We start from the raw sequence: 24,963 nt of genomic DNA on the forward strand, positions 1-24,963 counted from the left end.
AAAAATGCTTCTAGTATGCCAGCTATGACTTTTAAAATAAAATGATGCTAAACAGCATGCATATGCACGTTTATATTTCAACTGTTTTAAGGTCTAATGCTTTTACTTTGAGCCAACAAATCAGCCTACAATTCACTACTGTTCCACCACCGCAAGTAACCCTTCTCCCCTTATTTTGGTAGCAGTATTAACACTGGTTGACTAATTTTGTCTTCTCTCTGTAGAACTACTTGCAAAGTCACTATCAACTAGGATATGGTTCTGCTTTTGTTTTTCACCATCTAATCTCAGCTATTTGTGCAGCAACCTGCCCTCTGGATGGGACATTTTACCCTCATCAGCCAGCAGAGTCTAGTCTCTGGAGCCAGGTCTGCACTGCATGCCCCATTTTTAAGATCCATGATCTTCTCCAAGTATACAGAAATATGTGCATGTTTGTGGATGCATGTTAGCATAAACATTGATGTACAAAGTAATCATGCAGCTATTTTTAAACTCTTGCCTTCAAAATGTAAAATTTAATAATTTCTATAATTTTGTTAAAAATATTGCTATATACTGCTGATATGTATACATTGGGGCAATATTTGGAAACAGTGGATGATTGTTTGGAGATACAGCCCACGTGTCACAGCCCTGCATAACACAGGACAACATATGATATCAGTACCAGCAGTGTCAGGTTGCAGGATGTTCTTACAATGCACTGGGGTTCTGTGCAGTTTACACCAAGTCATGATACTGTTCACATTCAGGAGAAATAAGTAACAACAAAAATTTTTTTTGTTCATTTTTGTAAGATTTAAAGAGTAATATAGAGTATATATTGGTTAATCTGTACAGAGAACAAGAAACTAGAAAACAGAAAAACTCTTACACAGAACCCGTGAAGAGCCGCATTACTGAAGCTGAGTTGCAGAAACCATGTACCCGAAGCAATGGCAGGGTGAGAACTTGCTTGCACACAGAAACAATTCTGACTTCCAGACAGGAGGCAGCCATGGGCTGTTTCCTTAAACCCGACGAAGGGCACTGTGACAGAACGCAGAGGGGGTAAAGAAGAAAGAAGGTGCCAAAGACAGGAGAAACTCGGCTTTTCTTTTCAAGCATTTGCTGGCAGGGTAGGTTGAGTCTGCATGTACAGCAAAGGAATGGATGATACCAATGTTTTCATCCCTCTTGGAAATGTGCAGCTGAACTGCAGGGGGAGTGCAAGGCACACTCTGTACTTCATGCTCAGGAGAACTGATCAGTTTTGTCCAAGTATAGCCACCGCAAAAAGATGGAAAGAATATGAGGTAGTTGTTCCTGCATTCAAGGCCAAGAATTTATTTTACTTTTTGAAGAGAATAATCAAATTGGCACTTCATTCTTACAGCTGGAAATTAAAAAGGCTGTTATTGTGGTATCTTTTTGGTCCCTAAACCAAAAACATGATAGGAAGGATAAACGTTCACAAAACCTATTGAGGGGAAGGGAGGAGAAGAAATCAGCTTTTGTCTCCAAGACGGCCATGCAGGTATTAGCAGCTGACGAGCTGCCTCTTCTAAAGTAAGTATTGTAGTAACAGATGTGAACGAGAATTATCTGACAAAAATTTCCACCTCATTTTCCATAGCAACGTCTCTCTGAAAAAATGCAGACAATTGCCAAAAAATCAAAGTGCTTCAAACACTCATGGTATCGTTTCCTTGCTCAGACTCTCAGCTCTTTTCTGACACATAACGCCTTTTCTTTCTCTTCTTTTTAGATAATCAAGGTTTCTCTAGACGCTTTGACTCTTAATAGTGGCAGAGGAAGCAAAGTAAGAAATGAATTCTCATTAAAAAAGAAAATTGAGAAAGAGGAGGAAGAAGGAAACAAATGCAAACTGCAGCATCATGTTAAATCTCTTCCTTAATTGCTGTGCAACCATTCACATCATGCTGGATCCCCCTAGCACAGGCAACGGGGAGGGTGTCAAAGCTCCTAGAATCAAACAGGTTTGGGCCTAGAACTCGCCATGCCATTGCTGGTGGTTGGCAGATGTTTCTCATATGTTCTGGTTGGGGCACATTCTTTTGCAAGAATACATACTCTTGGTAATTTCTAGTGCAATGCTTTAGACAATTTCAGCAACTGCACTAGGTTACAGTGTCTGCAAAACACAATTTTATCTTCTGGGAAGACCCTATGGCATTGTTATCTTCAGGAACTCATATCCACTCTCACCAAAATCTTACCTGTGTCTGAGATCATCTCTCAACTTCAGATATGGCTCAAACACTTCTCTGAACTGCCCCAAACAAAGACACAGTTTTTGCAACAACCTAAGGCTGCAACTATTTATGAATGTAAAAAAACCCAAAATCTTTGTTTTTCCTGTAAACACCTATCATTGATTTATGTCAAAACTGAAAAAAGTCTGAAGGCTGTCTGAATTCAATTTTTTGTCATTAAGTCCTTTTTTCCCTTAATAATTAAGAAATATATTGGAAGAGGAAGATAAAAAATGAGAGAGAAAAAAGGTCTGTTTGAAACTAAGCCAAATGTTTTAGTTTGACTTGTTTATAGAATCTTATATAAAATACAAAAATGTGTTGTTTTCAAAATATTTTTGAAGTAAGATGAAAAATGACCCATTAGGTTTTTGGTGGTTGTTTAAACAATCTCCAACATTTAAAAACTTAAATAAATCTAAGCGAAGTTTTAGTCCAAAATAATCACCAACTTCCAGTGAATTTGTTCGGGACACTAGCAATAAATCACTACAAGAATTATTAACACTGTTTCTAGTGATGGAAATGTTAAGTAAATAAATGACTAAGTCTGGTCTTGCACAGACTAATGATGTGATAAACAGGCATAAAGCTGCCTTTTTTCATAATTCATCATGTTCTATTCCCCATTTAATAGCAATTAGCAATCTTGAAATCTTTTGAGAAGGCTTCCGATCTCTGGCATTAGGGTAGCTTGTATAGTTCACTATGACGGTTACGAAATGCCTACACGGCAAGATATTCTCATCAAAATAAACAAAATTTTTATTCTGAAATCTGTAGGGGAAATGATTTATCAAAAAAATAGCTTGGTTTTACAGGCTGTGCTGGCAAAGAGTTCAGTGCAATAAATACCACAGCCAGTCACAGTCAATAGAGTTCATGTGAGGTTACACTGAACCATAAAAGCATAGCAGAATGCTTAATCTCTACTAATATTGGTGCAAGATGGAAGCAACTCCATTAAAGTTAATGATGCTACATCAGTATGAAATAAAGTATGTGACAAGTAGCAGAATATGCATCAGTTTGAAATAACAGCAGATAATGTGAGGGGGACAACTATAAGTATGAATATGATCCACTTTTCCTGCAGGTATGTAGTTTTACAACAAAACCCAACAACGTACCTGCCTCTTGTCATCCGGTGCTTTAAGGAAAAGTGCATTTATTACTGCAATAGTATACGTCTGTATTTCTTGATCTGTCCTGTTTGGAACAAAATTATAAACATGCAAGATGAAAGTGTACGCACGCAAGCTGTACAAACCACTTTTCTAGTTGCATTATACTTTGAAGTGACAAACTGCAGCTGCAAGTAGAGGGACTGCTTGCACTTAATGTTAATCATGTCAAAGTTAGGCACTTAGTCAAACCTAATCATCCAGGTTATATATTAATGCTTAATAAGAGAGATAGGATGCTCCAAAGGGAGATTCAGCATCTAGAGAAGGTGGAATGACTCAATCTCTGACAGTACCCTTGGCCCTTTGCTGACTACAGCAGGAGCAGAGACCATCATCTTATGTCAGATGCTGAACAGCTGAAGGTAGGAAAGGGTAATCTTCCCTAAAGTGCTCTGTAGATGAACACATCTGCATTAAGAGCATTTTAGACAAGTTGAAAATTCCTCAGCTGTGAAGCAAGCATAACTAGTTTACAATACACCATCCTGTGTTATAAGAAGCAGCTTGCTTTCATGCATGCAATCACAGCACACTACTGTTACAAAAAACCCATCCTTTCCCTTTTCAAATATAGCTTCAGCAAAAGATCACCAGGTTTTGTCTTACCCATTTCCCAGAGGCTGGCAAACAAAACAACCTCATCTGTATGCTAATATTACTAAGCATTTTCTCATTGTAGGATGCTTTTCTCTTTAATCCCAGGTAATAGATGTGAAAGCCATTCAAGAGGTTGCTAGTCTTTATGCCATTCTTATTCTAAATACTGTGCTTATTTGGGGAAAAAAATCCCACCATAGAAAGTTGCAGTTGAAGACACTCACCCTTGGAGATGTGGAATTAACTGCCCAATTGTGATCTCTTGTGCTACCTTCTGGTACAGGTCATGGCTATTGAGCACCATTGATTCCAGGATTGCTAGTGACCGTTGCAAGATAGAGATGTCCGAGGCAAATTTGTTCACATAGCTTGCTATCTACAAATTTAAACATTTGGAGAATTCACATCTTGTCATAAGAATGGGGAAAGAGAGGAGAGAGAAAACTGTGAAGATGGCAGAGAAAGGCACCAGAAAAGAGGTCATCTTGTCCATATCCCAGATATCAATGAATACCTGAAAACAAATCAAGCAGGCTGGCTGCATATCCTTCAATGGACACAGTGGCAGATGCTTTTGCTGGTAGGAATTAGTATAGATTCATGTCAATATGTATACCAGCAAAATATCTGCTTCAACATTAAGTTATTGTGCACAAGATAAATTAACATTCAAGAACGACAAAGTTTATATCTCCAGGTTACAAATTTTAACTCAGTTAATTATCAGTACAACAGGTTCTGCAACTCTTTGGAGAGTCAAAGCTCTCTTTCTAGCTGTTCATTTATTTGCTAAGCTTCACTTTTACTGAAAGCCTCCACGAATAAACAGCTTGCTAACTGAAACCAGGGCTGACTAATGCTTTTTTTGCAGCATGGCAATGGCACACAAGCTTGGATCTGCTGAACCAACACAGCTGTGCATTAAGATGCGGCAATATGCGCTCTGCTGCATGCTGCCCCTTCTGTGGACCCAGCTTCCCAGAAAGAAGCTTGCCTTCTGCAGATGAAGGAAGCAAGAACTGCCTGCATTTTCCTTGAATGCACTGATATCAGCACACTTGAGCACATCACTTGAAGAACCGCAAACACATAGAAGAAATGTCCTGTGACCACAGATATGCAGAAGAAATATCTTGTGACTGATGTTTTCTCTTTGCAGGCAAGTTACTAACCATAGTTACTCTGTCTCAAGTCCATTTGATGCATCTTTTCTGAAGAACTCCAAGTCCATGCCTTTCCTAAGTAGTCATGCTGCAAGTCACTGATGTGATTACACTGTTTCTGGCTCTAGAAGATTGCTTAGACCCTTGCGCTTTTTGCCTCTTGGAGGAAGAAAATCATACCCTATGCTTGGAAAACCTTCCTAGCTGACTGCAAAATTCACAGTTAAATATTGGCCTGTGAGTACTGACATTATTTTGTACTTTTGATATTCTGAATAGTGCTGAAGCAGCAAAACATCTTTTTTTATAACTTCAGTTGGAGACTGTGAGGCAAGAGGGAAAGATTTCTCTTCTAATTTATTGCACTGCTGTTGCTTGTTCTGCTACTTGCTTTGTATTACCACAATAGGAACATGCTATGCTGAATAAAACATGCTGGCTTTACAGAGAAGTAAAGAATAAATCATGCATGAATGGAAAATAGGAGAGGAGCAACTCAGCCTCTTCCATGCCAGGCCTTCAAACTCTGTTGCCTGCAAGTCCTGACTAAAAATAACATTTACATCAGTATGTCATGCACACTGCACTGTTTAAAGTGATAAGCTGCATCTCAGCAATATCATGCTACCCCACCTCTTTTAATGACAATGCAAATGTTTTCTGTTGCCTTGCTGCCAGATGTCCAGACGTGCCAAAATATGGATAGCAGGCATGCACAGAGTAACTCAGCACTGCTCATGCAATAAGCCAAATGCATTTCAGATGCCTCACAGTCACCAGGCACGCATGGATGTGTTGTGCAGCAGGAATGCAGTATGTCTAGAATGTGTCCCAAATCACCACACTGTCACTACTCTCTTTTAGAAGCACCAACATGTATGAATCATGTTTTGTGCAGCAGCTCCTTTCCATAATTTCAAATGCCAATGTAAATACTTCACTGGGATATAATACATTCCTACTAGGAGCCTAAACTAGTGCAACGATACAGATCATTGAAATCTCAGTCTAGGAAAGGCAGCATTAGACAGACTTATTCATCTGATCCTTGACCATAATGTTCATCTTACTTATTCTTTTAATCATAAACAGAACCCAAAGGTATAACTGAAGCTAGTTTGATTGTTTAGAGTGCTATGGCGTATCACATTCAACATACACGTAAAACACCTAGTGGATAACTTGTACACTAAGCCATGTATATTCATAGCCACTTTGTGAAGCATGGAGTCTGTCCTGAAATAATAGACCTGTTTACCCCTATAAATAAGGCACGACATTTCCAGAGGGAGTTAAATTGGACTAAAACCAAATTCTATTACCACAATTAAAGTTCTGAATGTAGAAAAAAAATCCTTCTTAAAAATACACAAGAACCAATAGAAGCTCAAATGTGTCATTTGCTGTTCCCTGGGGAACTCTACTTACTGAGTACTATGCACAGAATGGGTTTTTAAGGCTCAAAAATAATCTTGCATTCATTTATCAGAAATTTTGATGATGAAAACTGGCACAAAAATCACAGAAATAAAACCACTACCCCCTCAGTAAACTTCAGTGCTTGCATATTCTCATGAAAACCTGTCATGCTGCTTGTCTCATTAAGGATAAATCATTTGCTCAGCAAAACACTAACTTTTAAGTATCTGCATGGGGACATATAAGGCCACATACAATAGAAATAGCTGGGTGCTAAGCTTCTCACCAATTTTAAGGGAAATTAAGAGCTGGAATGCCTTTACAGGTCTGGCCTTAGTGCTGTGCTGAAACAGGACCTGTGTAGAGTAAGGGCACATAGGAAACATGCAGAAAATTAAACTAGATCTTCTACGCTCTCTTCTTGTTTAGGCATCACCCAAAATGCAGGAAAAAATTCAGAAGTTTTTTTAAAAAAATGAAAAACAGTGAAAGAAACAGACTTGTTTTTTTGAACCATGTTATATTCACTAGCCATTGGTTTGGAACATTTTGATGTCATATTATATTTTGCAAAGGTACAGAAAAATCTGATGCACTGTGGCTCTCTGTGAAGTCCTATCGTATTGTAAACTTTTCAGGTGAGTCTTATTTTCAAGCAAGGAACTAGAGTTGCAGTTCACTAGGGAAAAAAAAAAAAGTGACAGCTTTGAGAGAGATTTTTCCTGTTGCCACCCCCTTTTCCTGTACAGCAAATTTTAGAAGGCAGAATAAACAGTTTATCAAGGTTAAGAGTCTGCACCACATAGTTACAAAACAGTAATTATATAAATAATCCTAAGAGATATTTCTAAATGTCTCAACCAAAGCCACAAGCCTTTATTTTATTTTTCCTCGACAAAAATTAAGGATGAGAGCCCCAAAACTGTGTATTCTATTTTGAACCCTGATTACCATGACATTTTCTAAGAACTGCCACACGAATCCTTTAGGCATCTATGACAGCTTAGCCTAAATAAACTTCGTTGTCAGAAGAAAAAGGTCTTTGTAAAATCTTGCATATCATAGGAAAGTTTTTCAAATCACGATACTTTCCCCTAAGATAATGAATAAAGCTCTATTTGACGGTATCAATTCTTATTTGCAGCAGCTAGAATGGCTTTATGCACCCAAGGGACTGAAGAAGGCCTACACCCAACTCCATCTGGCTGGTCATTAGAAACAGGCAGAGGCTCCCTCAAGGTCTCATCCAGCACCTACATTTTAAATTAGAAAATTTTTGTTCAAGAACAAAAGAAAAAAGAAAGAAAGAAAGAAAGAAAATCTCTCCCATTCCAGTTTGGCTGCCATTTAACTTGAAAGAAAACTTCTAGGGCAGAATCAGCATTTCTAGCAGGATTGTGGAGCTGCAATTCAGCTAGCAGACACTTTTCAGCCTGTCAACCACTTGAACTAGCCCATCAGTGACCCCATAAGGTCTGCCAAAAGCCAGGGTGAGAGTAGCAAGAGAGAGAAAAGTCACAGATTCATACCAGAGATATCTACTCCAAAGGTCCTTCACAACTTTCCATTAGGTTTGCCCCTTGCCTGCACAGAGCCCCAGTGAAGGTGCCGCTATTCCACCTTCCCAAATGTTTGGCACTGGGCACATACTTGTGCCTTTTTCCTGTATTTCTGTCATGCTTTCTCCTTCTGTTTCCTTTCTGCTCTAATATTCTTTCCTATTCTTCTTCTTGATCCATTTCTGATTCACTACTTTCTTTAAACTTTAAGCTTTCCAAGATAACTTACCCCGATACTTCATGAGTTTTTTTTTTATTATTACTTTTTTTAAAATTAGGTTCCTGTGCAGGAGCACATGGAAATGCCTGAGACAAAAAACAATACAGATGTGCAATCTCAGGGGTGCACACAACAGACTCTTCCACAGTTGCTTTAAAATATATAGGCAATAGGACAAAGATAACTGAGTCACCAAAGTAGCCTGATTTCAACTAATTTTTGCAAATATCTTAATAAACTTGTTAATAGGCTCTCCAACCAAATAAGGTGTTCTATGCTTGACTTTGCACCTCATGAAGTCAGTTTAAAAACAGGTGCATTATTTTCTTTGCCATGGAAAGATAAAAAGAGATAATAATTCATTATCTACCCACTAGCCTTAAAAGCAGGATATAGGCACTTCCGCAACAAAAACCTCAGGTAATGTACGAGGTAGAAGTCACGGCCAAAGGAGGTTGCAGAAGCCAAAAACCTGAACCAGCTCAAAGAGAAACTAAGTGAGTTCACAGAAGATATGTTCACTAGTGGCTCTTGACTTCTCTTTAAGTCAAAAAATTCTTCAGCAAGTGCTGGAACTTGAAGGAGATCATTTGGCACAGACTGTTTATTACATGCCACTGGTGGAAACAAGGAATGGCACTAGCTGATCCTGTCATCTGATCCAGGACCACTCTTCACGTAGGTTGTTTGTAAATTGTATTAATTTTTCTTAAAAATAACATGTTTAATAACAAAAATTTAAATTTAAAAACCAATTCTCTTTTCATAGTTTTTTTTTTCTCACTTTGAAAAAAGTAGATTTGTTCTTTCATTTGATGGTATCAATTTTCTAACCAATTTTACATTAAAAGTCTCACTCTGACACATTTTGGTAAGATAGAAGTGGAAAGATTTTTCCACGGGATATATTAGTCCTATCATTGTTGCTGCTATCATTTTATAAAAGTAACTCTAAAACTTTACAGCTTATACAAGTGCACTTTAACACAAGATAAATTCTGACTTTAACCTGCTTTAAAAATTCTTTGCAAAGAGACTTTTAGCAAAATAAACTCCTGTTTGATTTCAACCTGTTACTGTTTAAGATGACAATAAATGAAAAGGTTTAAAAAAGTAACAATTTTATACTTAACTTGCACACTACGTCTTGAGTCTGTTTTACTTTTGCATTTTAAGAGTACTTCTGTGCAATAAGCTTGTATATTTCTGTATTTCTCTATATGTGAAGAAAAAAAAATCTTGCAAACGATGGAAAAATCTGTTTTGAAACGACAGATCTTAACTGCACGAATTCAGGGGGCCAGAGTTCAACTTAGTAAAACTCAGTAGATTTCAGATTAATAATATGAATTTGTAAACTAACTCATGACTCTTCCTTCCATACCTACAGAAGAAACATTTCAGTATTGTTTTTGTTTCAACAAACACGGTATTACTTGAGTTTACATTAAATCAAAATGCTCATTTTTGCTTTAAGGGCATGGTATCCACACAAGCAGATTACACAGTAAAATAGCAAGTAATTTCTCATGTAATAAGCCTAAAACAAGGTTGATCCCATTTCACTCCCACTGATTACAGTAGAAGTTGCGCCAGATCCTACAATTAAAAATATTCTAATTGATAAAGTGCAATATTGAAATAGCACTTTAAACTCATTTACACGTACCTTTTCTGACTACAGGCTAACCTAAATAAAATAATGCATCTGGAAAAGAAAGACTTCAAAATTTAGCAATGTATAAGCAAACCAATATAAAACATACAGTGTTGATTATAAATTTACCTTTTTAATAAACGCCACAGAGAACGTATCCCATGATACAATCCCATGATCCATCAGCTCAACAAATGCAGTCAGTGTAAAGGACAACATATCTCCAAAGCTGCAAGAGACAGGAGTTGTGACAAGTTACCAGCAACGCAGCAGGGTAATGACTCAGGGAATAAAGCAGCAGGAAGCTTTTTTAGAAAGGCAGGACAACAAAGCCAAATATGGACTAACATGTAGCAGCAGAGCAACAGAGCCGTGCAACAAATGGTCTCCAAAATTTAGCATGGACATCAAGAACAGTCATCTCAAAGAAAGCAATTTTGTCAGAAAACTAATCCCCAGGAAAACATGCAATGCTCAGTCAGATACTCCAAATTCAACTGCTCTAATTCAGATTTTTAGAACTGACAGAAGAAAATAAATGAGATTTTTCTTAGCAATTTATAGAAATACTCCTATCCGAACGTCATCTTATTTTGGTACCTCTGTATCAAGATGATTAGTTAAAAGTTAGTGGACTGTTTCTCCTTCTCTTACAAGTAAGCATTTTAAGAACGGACCAGAAGAGAGAGAGATTTTAGATTGAGCATCAATTTTCCAATACTTAATGCTTCAACTTAAATTTCTTTTAAACAAAAAAAGATACATATCCAGGTTATCTGTAGACAACCACATCAAGCAGTCCGCAAAGTCCAAGCAATTTAACCAGGACTGCAGCTCAAATTACTTTGGGCTTGCAGCTCACTACACTGCATGGTTAACTGTAAAGCTGAGATTCAGTCCATCTCCCTATTAGGTCAAAAGATTTAAATTCAATATAAATAATATGGTCACAGAAATTTTTAACGTTAAATCTATTTTCAAATGTTAGCTTAATTTCTATATATAGTCATGGTACTGAACAGTCAGTAACCATGATTTCAATGGAGCCCATTCAATGAGGTAACTACTCAATAGAAGCAGCAGTGCACAGAGCCCTAAACGAAGCAGCGTATTACCTTTAAGGGCATGCCAAAATGCCTGCAAGGTAATCTGCCACTAAGCCATTAACAAGCATAAGCGTGCAATCAATCTGAATCATATGAATAGTCCCACTGACTTTAACGCAACAGCTTACACAATTAAAGCTAAACTTAAAAAGCTCTGCCAGATTGGAACTGCAGAACTATATCAAAAAGCTGAGTTTAACCACAGTTAAGAGAATTGTGACTGGTAAACCTTTTTCGGCGATTTGAGTCCCTACAATCCTGCATCAGCCCAACACAAATAAATGGAAGTCCACTCAAATGAGAGGTATTTACTGTGATACAGAGGAAAGAGGCAGAAAATTAGTTTCCATGTAGCTATTCTAATAGTTATTGTTCACTGGATTTGAGTTAATCTATCATTAAGGATGCATCTCATCATCAAAAAAAAAAAATATACTGATAGGGGCCCTTTTCTTTAAGGCAGCTCATCTTCATTAAATACTCCATAGAATTAAATACTCCTTAGAAGCCGTCTCTATGAGCCGTCTAAAATGAAACTTGCCATTCTTGACATTTGTGGGGAGGGGACACAGATACATAGATCTTGCCCACAGTAAGTAAGAGTGTCTCTAGTATCTTTGGTTATTTATGACAAAACAAAAAGACTATATCAAAGAGCAAACAAGAAAAACTTAATGTCTTAAAGAAAAAAACAAACAAAAAAAAAAGACCCCAAACAAACAAACAAACACTAGTTCTACAAGGAATAAATTGCTCAGCAAATACATGATCTGGAAAGTTTTGTTTTGTTTTCTGTTTGTTTGTTTAATACTGCAAATCTGTTAGGAATTGAACCAGATTTTTAGAAGTCATCATGGACATTCCAAGTAACCCAGGAGTTCATAACAAGATGAGAACAACACTCTGCAGGCACTGTATCAGCTCCACTCCTCTTACCTCCCCAAGTCATGTCTTTCAAACGCAATGGTGATTTACGAATGCCCAAAGCATATCCCTGAGAAAAGATATTTTTTTCTAAAAACTTGTACAAAATTCTCATGTTTATTCATGCAAGAATACTCAATGAATATACAGAATTCTGTTGTTTTACGAAGATGGACCAGATCAGATCCTAATAAAAAGAAAAAAAAATGTACAAAAAAGATGGTTCTGAAAAGGAGATAAAGATGTCCCTCTCAGCATTAACCTAATCTGGGGTAAATAAGATATCAAGGTAAGAGATAAAATAATCTGAGGGAGATATACATTATTTTAAAGTTCACTCAATTAATTTGCATTTACTACATAAATTCTCTTCTATAAACTAACTGTAAATGAGAGCTAATCCCAGTTAACACTTAGTATAGATTAGAGGAGCTACTTAAACTATAAGAAACCTGCATGTGGATATTCTCCTTCACAGCAGAAGTGGCCTGAATTCAGTTTAGTATAACTCCTTTATATTTGACCACCTCATTTGCTCTTCTCAGCAAAACTACTGATTAATCTAGCCCATTAACTCAGCCTCCTCCACACCTTAGGAGGGGAAACTGGGTTAATAGGGCTGGTGTTAATGTATAAACCTGTTTTTACTAACAACGGTACAACTGTTCGGGATTCCAGAAGGTGAAAGTACTTTTCTCAGCTCAAAATTAGCAGGCTGCCCCAGCAGGTGTCACTCCTGCACGCTTTCAAGCGATCGGAGCAAAGAGGTGCTACGCTGGGACTACTCAAGCACAAAGAAATACTTCAGCTTTCTATATTGTGTAACAACATATATGCATAAATACACACACGTACATGTATATTTATTTTTAATACTGCGTATACACACGCACGCTCTCGCATGTGTATATTAAGCGGCACTGCAAAAGTCAAAAGCCAGGCTTAAAGGATAAGCCTTAGGAATAGCACAGCTAGAGATGAAAGGACTCTCCAGGGTAACTAGCAAGATAAGGATTAACGTATTTGTGGGAAGGAGAGATGATTTTTTTTTTTTTTTTTTAACACATAGAGATAGGTAGCAACAGAACTATACTGCCAAGCATTTCATTTTAATGCATACATGCACAGACACACTTTATAAAGTGGCAGACAGACTAGATACTAGAAATTTCAGGGGAATAAGAGCTTATTCACGAAAGTAATGATCTTAGAAAAAAAGTGCTGTTTGACTCAAAACCTCAGCAAGTAAGTATTTTACTCATACGAAAAATCTGAAAGATGAAGGGGTCTCCTGCCATTAACCCATTAGCACAGGGTACGACAGTTCTGTAAATATCAAACCCTTGCAGCTCTCACAAAATGAGTTGATGGTAATTTCTGACGAAGGTGCTTTTTAATGTGTGTCATCACAGCAAGAGGGAAAAAATGATCAAAAGGATGCACTGTGTAATTGCAGTTTCATATCTCACTAACACTGACATTTTAATGATTTATGGTATCAAGCAAGCTAGTCCCAGAGGCCCTCCTGAACGCTGCTCAGGGCTCGGGCTCATAAGCAGGAACACATCCTACACTGGGACAGCTGATGAAATTACTGCTCTCTGCTGTACAGTTCGCTTCTCTAACCACTGTCGTGGGGACACCCAAGCTGATCACGAAGCACCTCCCAGACCACAGCAGCTTATGGTAAAAGCCTCAGGACCCGCCTCATGCAAAGTGGAAAGCTGTGGACTGAAAACTCATCAGCTGTCCCAGCGTGAACGCTCTTGTTCTGATCCAAGACTTTGAGCACCTGAGACCCTCAGGACTGAGAAGCAAGTCAGTCGTGTTTAACATCTATTTTACCTACTAATTTTATGGAAAGATCAAGTCAAAGCCTGTTAGCTAAATGTTCCTCAGAATTTACTGCATTCTTACCTTAAAAAAATTAGGAAGAAACCTCCCCCCAAGATTTGGATATTAGTTTTTATTTCCCTAAAAATAAACATGAATATGTACATGATCTTGAACACAACACCTGTCCCTCATTTGTCTTCACAGTATCATTTCTACACATAGAAGATTTCTTTTTATCATGTATGCTAATTAATCTTCTAGATGTATGTATAGAACTGTGGCTGATATTTTGAAAGATGCCTAAAGCAATTTGGTTTTCTTATCAAAATACATTAAAATTAATTGGACTTGAGCACCCAAATCCCCTAGATATTTTTGAAAAAAATCTCAAGTCATGCTTAAACACATATTGAATTGAACACTGCATTGCTGCTGAGGTATAACGACATGATGGAAAAAGCCTGAGTTGTTTAAAGGATTCTTTAAATTAAGCAAACTAGTCAGGCTCAGCTGCCAATAGGTCACAAAAGCAGCACTACGAGCTTTTCAAAGCTTAGTGGGCTTATATTGTTTTATGTTATACATGATAAAAGCTGGAGAGAAACTAGGAATTAACTGTTGCTTGTCTCACAGCCACAATACAGCTACCAGGTCATTAGGACTAGATGCCAAAGGAAATACATCCTCACACAGACGATTTCAGAGGCAAATCTGAACCAAAGCTACTGACCTCTGTTTGTGCGGGGGGAAAACAGCAGAGAAATTACTCTAACAGGGAAGGACGCATTGGAAGAGCTGCAGCCCGTAACTAAATGCAGGAGTTAAGGAAGCAGTTAACTTCAAGCCCTTCATCATTCAGCAACCATGCTCACAGCATAATACTAGGTAGCTGAAAGGGCCTGACATTATTCAGGTTAACATCAAAGAGCAAGTACAGCTTTCTAAGTTAAAAACAGAGCTGACACAAGGATAAATGGCCGTAAGTAAATGTAAACAGAGGAGCAGAATGTATCTGAGAGGATGAGAGCTCTGGAAGAGCCGTGGGGGTAAGAACCAAATTAAGCCTAAGAGGAGTTGGATGATGCAGCAGGATGCTTTGCAAGTGCAAACAGTGTTCAGCACCTCCTTTATTCCTATGATTTCCACGTTGCTTCTATACTGCCTTTTTTTTTCATGTAACCTTCCTAATGGTGAGGGTAAGACACTATCAAATCAAACAAGGAACAATTCAAACTTGCTCAGTACTTACTTGGCACAGCTGAAAATGACTGAACAATCTGCAGGGTAGATGCTCCTATTTTTCTGGATGATCACAAAAAAATGCCTTTAACTGCTATATTGCAACTGATACAGATGATTTTTTGCATCCTGCCAAGCACCACTGAAATACTCCTTTCACGTCCAGTTTCACTACGTCCACTACAAGAGATCAGCCCCTCTGAGTTTAAACCACTGGTACTCCAAGGATCTGCAATAGCTCTGTAGTCTGTACTAGGGCTTCTCTATGTTTGAAAATTAATTCCAGTTAAAACAGGCTGTGAATTTAAAACAGGATAGTAACTATTCTTGAATAAATCAAGGTGTAGAGACTCTTATGGAGTATGACTTAATCCACTTTGAGGTACGTTAAGCATTCGTCTACAAGGGGAAATAGCCCAGACCAGCTATTATTCACTGGTTCCTCATGAAGATGTGATCAGAATTATTTTTTCTCTTATTCCTCATCCTTTAAATTCATATTTTCTCACTTTATGGTAATTTTCCTGAAGAGACAATCCTTTAAAATACTAGGAATAACCACCTACACAGAAAAAAAACCAAATGTACCCTCCAATCAGTGCAGTTTGACTGCAATTCAGTACTAGAATGAAAAGGTCAGTTGATATAGCTGTTTCCACAGGGCAATTTTTTTTTCCCTTTGAATTCAAGTGTTAGCCAACATGTTTTGAAAATGAAATGGGAACCAATAAAACCAAAAAGACGTAAGGAAAAAGAAACTTACATTTTTGAAAAAAAGTGTCCTTCAGTTGAGCAAGCTATTAGACAAGCCCTCTTCATGAAAGTCAGATTTTAATTAAAGTCAGCTTCCCCAGGCTAGCATGTGCAAGCTACCAGAGATAAAATGAAATACTGGCACATTATGAAATAAAATTCCATTCTGTAAATCTAAAAGTGACTTTTTTTTTTAATCAGCGTTTGGCTTCTCTAAAGTAACTAGTCATGAAGACAGGAAGACAAGTCCTAGATTTGCAATTTCATTTTTTAAAACTTTAATTTTGTTTCATTTGCTATATCAAATTCTAAATTTATTTTTATAGCTCCCATTTCATTGGACCTTCTCCTACTAACATACTAGTGAAATATAACTTACAAAAAACAGTTAGGATGGGAGATAACTACAGTCATACAGCATTAATGTATCCACTTCACCTTCAAAATGAATGAATGGAATAGGTTCTAGTACAATTAGTTTCATGCCCATCCAGACAAATGGCTCTAGCATCTCTCGTAGTACAAGCACCAAACTTGAGAATTTTTGTTGCTGTAATTCTATCATTTCATATGCTACTGATGGAAATCATAATATTAAGTGTTCACCCTCCTGCAAACTGAAGCTTATATTGGTGGGCTTTAACATCCAATGTTAGAATACACTTTGGCCACATACACTTTCTTTTCTACTGCATCCACAGGTATGTTGTATCTACATCTATCTATAAGAATCCTCTTAAAGTGGGTAAGGTCTTGCTTCCATGAGTGAGCAGGACTATTGTATGAAATACTAATCCAGATCAGTATTACCAGCTCCCAAAGCCAGAGTGCAATGCAACTATAAGTCAGTTCCTTAGACCTCTCTTGAAAAACTGTTCAGAGGACAAACACGTAATTTAATGTAGAGAAGCCTACGGGAGAAAAAGAATCTGGAAACAGAGGAGAGTATAACACAGGGAGTATAACTATTCTTCTACAAATGCAGCGCACATATTTTCACTGAGAGAAAAAAAAGACAAAAAAAAAAGAGATGCACGGGTGATATATTGTGTTGGCAGGGGTGAAGCTGCCAAGGATTTTGAAAGCCTCATGACGTTTTAAACATCATCTTCAGAATCTAAACTTTTCTATTAAGAAGCAAGTTAATTTGTATTAGGTTGAGAAAGGGAATGGAGAGGAAAGATTTAAGCTTCCTGTCAAATTTATTCTTCCTTTTTTATTTTATTTATTAGGCAATGATTTAATGATGCATGTTTCAAAACTTTGTTTACAGTAGCTTTGTGAAAGCATGATTTAGCATGCATTCAGATGGGGAGCTGCGTTTCCTGCACACTAAACCACATCAAGCTCTCAGAGTGACAGATGCATGGTTCATCGATTAATTATTCTTTTGCTCCTTTGGTTTTTAGCTATACTTGACATCTCAAATTTGCAAACCAATCAAGAGATTACAATACCTCTTAGGGTTTCAATTTAGCAAAGTCTATGAAGCGTGTGTTTAACTTTAAGCACACAGAAGAATCCCATTCAAAATCATCAGGACAACAAGCATGCTTCGGAACTTTCTGCCACGAGGCCTTATACTACATTGCGGTTTTCCTTTATGCAGTTATCAAAAAGAATTAGCATTACTTGGGACCAGCAAATAGTAAGAATTCAAACTGGAATGATGTCTCTTACTGTTATCCCACTGTCATCAACAATTACAACTGCCTACAGTCAATCAGGTAAGCCAAGAGAGATTTAAGGAGAGGGGAGAGGGGGGAAGGCAGGGAAATGATTTGCTTGCTCAAATTGTTAAAAATCTTTATTTAGGAAATATTAGAAATCCCTGTAGCAGTTACAGAAATAAAGCACACACTCCACAAGCAAAGCGAAAAAGGCTCCATTAGAAATTTTTAACAGTTATCAAAGAGCAGGAAACAGGTTGAAGATCGGCTGAATGAATATGCATAAGTCTATTTATACAAAAAGATGAGCGCAAGGGCCTGAACTCAGTCATGCAAAAAGAAGAGGAAGCGTACAAGATGATGATCCAATCAGGTTCTTACCAGGGCTTCATTATCTTCTGCAATTTCTGATATCGTCTGTAAAATTTAAAAACTTCCACGTGAGGAGATACACTTTAAAACATCTGTACTCAATATTTATCTATGCACATATATATATATATACACACACATATACATACACAATAGACCCCTATATATACACCCCACACCATGCTTGATTCATAAAATTCATCTATAGACACACAATAAAAGGCAGTAAGATACTAACAATTTTCTACAGTTCAGTATCTGATAAAAGAAAGCACACATATCACAAATATTTGTTGTTTTAGCTTCTTGTTTTAATTTCTAATAGGAAAAAAGCAGCAGAAGACAGTTAATAGAGGGAAAAAAACAAAAACAAATACAGACTTCTCTAATACCTGTTTCTCTTAATTATTAAGAGTGCCCAGGCAGCTAAGTTAGTATATATTTGCATAAAAATAGCCTTTGGTTAATAATAATAATAACAAAAGTTAACACATTAAGGTTTTTCTACCCTGTTGCTATGACATGCAGTTAGTTGTCTGACAAAGTCCTTTCTTTAGCTCCAGTCTCCATCACTAATACGGAGGTCAGAGTTGTCAGGATAGCTGAAAGTTCTTGGGTAGCTGTGATCAGCACAGACTGAAATTCCGACCTTTGGAAGACAGTGACAAGTTTTCCACTGACTTCAAAGGGAGCTAAAGAATTTCACCCTGGCTTTTTAACTGTAGTATTGCATTTACTCAACAGCTCAAACCATCTTGCACCAGCTCCATGACATGGAACTGCAGTGCAGCAGTCTTCTTCCAGAATGTGTGAACTCACCCACTAGCTTTGTTGCTCTTAAATTCATACAGCTATGGACATGTGCAGACCCAAGGGGTTGAATCAAGCCACTTAAGAAAGACAATGAAAAAAGGTACTTAGTGATTCAGACTTTAAGAGGCTAAGTCGTACACCTAACTTTCAGTGTGATGTTGTCGCAGTTTTAGTAACTTCCAGCACACTTGGTTTCTAGTTGTGGAAAGAGGTTTAATATATCACAGCCATTTTTATTTAGACTTCTTCTCTTTCTCATGAGATATGCAGTACTGTGCATGGTCATCAGCAAACTACAAGCTACAGCATCATATTACTATATTCAGGAAACAGGAAGCCAAATATTAAAGGAGGGTGGGGGGAATAAGCATTTGAAAGCTGTAGTCCATTGATCATTATTTGCAATCATCCTCCCACTAATAACCAGCTCCAGAACTGCTGGTTATGCTACTAAGCAACCTGAAGAGAAGAAACTGTGAATGGCGACAATAGTATCCAAGATAAATATGTAACTTTTTAAAAACATCACTTAAACTTGGAGGAAAAAAAATGACTCTCCAACTTAACATGTTCTGTCTCCCCTAAATCTGTGCATTTCACAGGTTCTCTGGCTGCATCTCCATATGGGGCAAACCATTGCCTCAAAGGAAAACAGAGAGGTCCCTCTTTCCTCCCTCTCCTCTCCTCTCCAAATTCTTCCCTCTGCATTTGCTGCCATGCTGTTCAGCACACAACAGCTCCAGGCTTCCAACCTCTCCAATAGCTGATCCAAGCCTAACCTTAGTATTCCCCAACATGAACAGTTGGGTTTTTTTTTTGGGGGGGGGGGGGGGGGGGGAAGGGAGGGGTACAGCAAGAACTCCTTCTACCTTGCAATTTCCATGCTGCTTCTGCAAAAGCAACATTGTGCTTTCTACATAGACTGTATGACACTGTTGCTACCCTATCTCATTTGAAACTAAAGTGCATCTTCTCCTAGGTCTAACATACATGATTTACAGATGTAATACACAAGAGTATGTATTTCTTCTTCCATATGGTCTGCTATTTCAACCACTGAGAAGTGTTTCAGAGGGAGGAATGCAAAGTGAACACCCCCTTGAGATTCCTGCTCCATCAAAAAGATTAGCATTTCTGCATGGCTTTCAGTAGGGATATGTTTAGATCTGTCTTGAAACTGGTAAATTCCTTGGCCATTCTTATCTACTGAGGGAACAGCTCTAAGCTTCACATCTTCTGCAAATGATTTTCCACATGTCAAACCATAGGAAGAGATGTGACAGTTTCTTCTTTCCAGTGGAACGCCTCCTTCATGGAAAGTCACTGCTGTCAGACAGGGCAGAGGGAGGTCTCCTCAGTGGTAAGGACCAGCCTCAAGAAGGCCATTTTTTTGGGCAGGCCTCTGTATCCTTCAGGGAGATGAAGCAAAGAACACATCAAAGGGACAGTGATTTGAAACCATTCACTGCCAGCTGTGAGTTGAAATATTCATGCCTGAAGATAATGATGGGACAGGTCTATCCTAGCACAGGACGGACTTCATCCTAGTTGCAAACAGACAAATGATATTTTTTTTGTTGGATTTTGTGGTTTTGTTTTTTGCTACCACAGCTATCTAGATACCCAACAGTAAAAAGGAAACCAAAAGAATCACAATGCATCAGACAGCCTTGAGAAGGGGAGATAATTACCCTCAACATGGCATTTAGAAGCCAAAAAGTTCAAAGCATTTCCCACAGTAGGAAATCCCAACTTGCCCCTCCAGTGCTTCTGCCAAAAGTGTGTTCTTTGCTGCTAAATTGTAATAAGAAATACAACAGCAAAAGTGTTTTGTCATCTCCCAACAAATGTGCACAGATACAAGCAACAATCTTTTGCAAAACACGCCAGCAAAACTTATAGCATTTTTCTGAGCCCAGCTTTTAAAACAGCTGCTTTTCATCCAAGTACTGGTTTTGGTTTAAGTGGCAAGTAAACTGGAAATTGGTGCTTTGTCCATTTAACATCACAGAGAAATGACAGAGCAGTCTTTGCATACTAGTGGCACTTCAAAGAGCAGGGTCAGTTTTGCCAGATATTTCTCACAACAGGCTATAAACAGGTATATTTTTCCCGTGGCTAAACCCAGGATTAAAGAGCCAATATCTGAATTCAAGAACAAAGCTTTTAGGCTGTAATTTCCCTAGCATTTAGAGGGCTCTTAACCACCTTGAGTTAACTGGAAATTACTTAAATCAAGGTCAGAAAATATCCAAAATCTGTATTTTCTTTTATACGATATAATATGGATAAATAATTGAAATTTCTAGGACTTTGCAGATGAAGCAAAAGAAAGATGGCAAATTTTGACTTGAGAGGAAGGATAATCATTATATTAGACCAGAGAATTTCTATTAATCTATATTAGAGCAGAGAATTTCTATTAATCTCTGTTGCTTTTGGTAAGTGTGATAACAAGAGCAACCAATGACATCAAATGCTGCAGCAAGGTTGGACAGGGTAAGTACAGATGCACTTTTAACACTGAACAGCAGGAGGCTGTTACCTAAAGGAGTACCTTTTAGTTTCAGCCCATGATCAAACCTAAAACCTACTACAGAAATACCTGGTATTAGCAGAAATTCCTGTTCAGATTCATCCATAGACTACGCTGTTAAGCCGACACACTCAATGAGCTGTCAAGATAACTCTTCCAGCATATCAGCCTGGAAAGGAACAAGCACAGTCTACCACCTCCACTAATTTTCCTCTTTCTATATATATAACTGTTATTCCTTCTAGAGAGCTGATTCTATGGTAGCAACCACACAGTTCTTTAAAACACTCCTTGGGTGAGTCACCACAGATATGGTCAAAAATGCTGAAGATCTTACTGATAATGACATTGCCCAATCAGCAAGATATCTACACTTATCTTCTCTTAGAAGCAAGTCATCCACCAATTGCAATGCATGGATGAGAATAAAATCATGGCTATTAAACACAAATGTTATGGGGGTAAATTAATTCATGTTTGTGAAAGGTCAAGATACAGTGATAAAAGCCATAAAATACAGACAGCCATTTCTACACAGGGAGGAATCTCAAAACAAGTGTCAATGTAATGTAAAATAAACAACAATGGCAAGTTCCTCGTTTAGACATTTTGCTACCACAGTATGCTCCCTGTTTGGCCTCAAAGGAACTTTGTGATATATATCTGGCTGAATCCCGAGAAGTAGTAGTTCCCTTTGGACTTCCTCAAGCCATACAAGCTTAGTATTTGCTCAAACTGTATTGCAAATTACGTCAAGAGCAGCTTTCAGCAGCAACCAGCTTAGCAAGGATCGTACTGGATCAACTTCTTTCTGCTCTTATGCTAAAATAGCTGCACAAGGAACAAAAATGTCCTAAATCTCAATCACAGCCGCAGTGGTAGGCAATACACAATAATGGCTTGTCTGCACTGACCTTGTAAAAACTTTGTCCCGTTTCGGAAGTCAGTACAGACCTACTAGAATTAGCAATGCCAAAAGCCAAGGCAGTTCCATCACTCACTGCAACCAATGTTTTCAAATCGGTACTGTTTAAATACATGCAGGGCTGGATAAAAATACCACTAAGGATAAAAGCTTTTCATGCGTTATGGTGCTGGAGAAGACCATTACTAGCAAAAGCGGAAAATACTCACAAAATCTTCCTCCGATTAGTAACAGGAAAACTGACCAGACGATGGATAAACAAGCTGCTAGCCACATTTAATCTGCATTTGGCTAAGGTATCTCCACATTCTGGATCAACAGGCAGCATTTAGAAATCAGGAAAATCCAAGTGTATTTTAAAAAACACTTTTTCTGATAATTTCACTATTTGGTTTAGCTTCTATTTTTTTCAGAATATGCTTACATGATGCTAATGGAAGGTTGTGGAAGTGCTTCTTCCTATACCCCAGGAAAAGGGCTGGTTCAAACAGCACCCACAGTAAATACAACTCCTGAAATCTAAGTAATATATCCTAGAACACGGCCTCCTGGAAGCATCAGCACTTAAGACAAAAATAGACTCCAGAAATGTACTTCTGTGTGGCAGGTGTAGCTATCACAAAGAAAAGAAGTCTGGGAAACACACTGGCCAGGCTTTGAAATAAATTATTTTGATGAAATCTGCAAAACGATTTAACTAGTGCATCAGCACTCCCACTCATCACAGACACCACAACATTCCACAGCCCAGAAGACAATAACATCCTAGAAAGTTGCAGAAGTGGAGATTTTAAGCTTTTCTCCTTATTTTTGTGTTTTAATATTTCCTCAAATATTACACTTTTGTCTAGAAGTTAAAAAAAAGACTTTTTTTGTCAAACACTTGCTACTCCGAAGAATATTTGGCAATATAAATTCACTGTAGAATTTCTCTTTTTATCCTGTTTTACAGGAGTGGTTACCAAACAAAAAAAAGCAGTATAACTGTCAAATGTCTTCGCTTCCCCCACCTGCTCAGGTCAAAAAGGTGTTTATATGAACAGTTAGCAGGGGTCATTTAAATACTGATATTTTTAAGTACAGGCAAAGTAAGAAAAACAATACTAAAGTAAAGGCATATAAAAATGGGGAAAATTCAGGAGAAAACAATGCTTCCCATCTTTCTTCCAAAAATGGGCTCTTTGATGGCTCATTCTTCAGATTGGGCTTTATCTAAAATATACAGTGTGTACTATGTATATGATAGCAGTCAAAGACACACAAGAAAGTGGGGATAGGGGAGATCCAAGCCTGAAGATTGATGGGGCAAACAAATCCAAAACAGTAATAAAAAAAAAAAAAAAAAAAAAAACTTTCTTGCTTTATGGGAATTCCAAAGAAAGATGGTGCTGCAAGTACTTTTTCATTCTCCTGTCATTACAATCTCCACGCTGGTATTAAGGGAATTACCAAATTCTATATAGGTATTTTGGATTTTTGCTGCCTCCTTCTTTGGCTCAAAAATACAACAGTCACACGCCCCTGACGTTACAGAAGCACTCAGAAATGAAGGTCATATAAAGCTCTGGTGGACAAAAATTCATTTTGGCAGCAGTGTCGGGTTAAGTATTCTGGGGTTTCAGGTGAAGATTCACAGGAACAGCTGAGTCTGTCTAATAGCCCACTGCTGCCGAAATTTTTCTTCCCCCCTCCGCTTTCTCTGCTGTCTGGCTCATTTTCTGCTGGATTAGTAACCTGCATTGGCTTACTGCAGAGTCAGATGAGCAGTGGAGCTGGCCAAGAGAGGGAGCCAGGGCTGCGCAGCCAGCAAGGGTGAGAAGGACGAATATATGTCATAGCAAAGGCCTACTGGATTTGCACTGTTAATCTGACGAGAACTCATTTTTCTTTTACCCAATCAGTTATGCCTGTACAAGTGCTTCCTGGGGCAACACACTGAGCTCGATCACAAAACTGAACTGTTTTATTATAAATGACAATAACAGTTATTTAATGGAGTATTAACCTCATTAAAGTAACTTTATTGTCTTTTATAACAATATAGGTCAGCTTTCCAACTCAGTTTCCTACAAACAGTATTAGAACAACTCTTGAGGTGAAGCCAGACAGGAACAAGTGGCTACACTTAAGTCTTTTGACAGCAATATGGAAATACTCAAACTGGACGGAAAAAATTGTTAGCAGGTACGTGAGCAACCATCCCATAAAGCTTGTTAAAGTCGGGAGAACTCCAAACTAATCTTTCTTCAGTTTTCCACTGGGTTGCTATACAACATTATCTCTATAAGGCGAGCCAAAAGCTAGAATTTCATCGAACAATATAATTTGTCCTTAATGCATGCACAATTGCTATCTCGGAGACTTCCAGCTGTAAAGCAGCCAACTCCACAACTGCATGCATTCAATGGAAGGCTCCTGTTAAGTTGACAAGTCAAAAATTCACAAACGCATTTATATAAAAATAAATTCATATGAATCTGATCTAGCCATATTTATTTTTTCCAATAGGAAGAAGACATAATTTAAAAACCACCACAATTTGAAGCAAGTTTTTGCTCTCTAATTTGTGCACTAAGCAATTACATCCCCCTTAAAAAATAAAACCAGGCCAGCTGCAACCACGTCTCCACAGCACCTACTAGTCTGCTCCTGTGACACTGCTGAGTTCAATAGAGATACTCAGCACAGCTACATCTATTAAACAAACCTCCAACGAACTCCCTGCTCAC

The 24,963-nt window shown here is 37.9% G+C and overlaps 1 protein-coding gene across 4 annotated transcripts in view; it reads right to left on the minus strand.

Annotated features, from left to right (window-relative positions):
- ELMO1 (engulfment and cell motility 1) overlaps positions 1-24,963 on the minus strand; it is a 312,145-nt gene that overhangs the window by 193,519 nt on the left and 93,663 nt on the right. For all 4 annotated transcript variants that reach the window (XM_062569560.1, XM_062569561.1, XM_062569563.1 and 1 more), the window contains 4 exons: positions 17,970-18,005; positions 10,190-10,289; positions 4,267-4,418; positions 3,389-3,467 (listed from right to left, as the gene is read on the minus strand). In XM_062569560.1, coding sequence (XP_062425544.1) covers positions 3,389-3,467; positions 4,267-4,418; positions 10,190-10,289; positions 17,970-18,005 — 367 coding nt within the window. The remainder of the gene's footprint in view (positions 1-3,388; positions 3,468-4,266; positions 4,419-10,189; positions 10,290-17,969; positions 18,006-24,963) is intronic.

This window comes from Rhea pennata, chromosome 2 (genome assembly GCF_028389875.1).
Source record: "Rhea pennata isolate bPtePen1 chromosome 2, bPtePen1.pri, whole genome shotgun sequence".
NCBI lineage: Eukaryota > Metazoa > Chordata > Aves > Rheiformes > Rheidae > Rhea > Rhea pennata.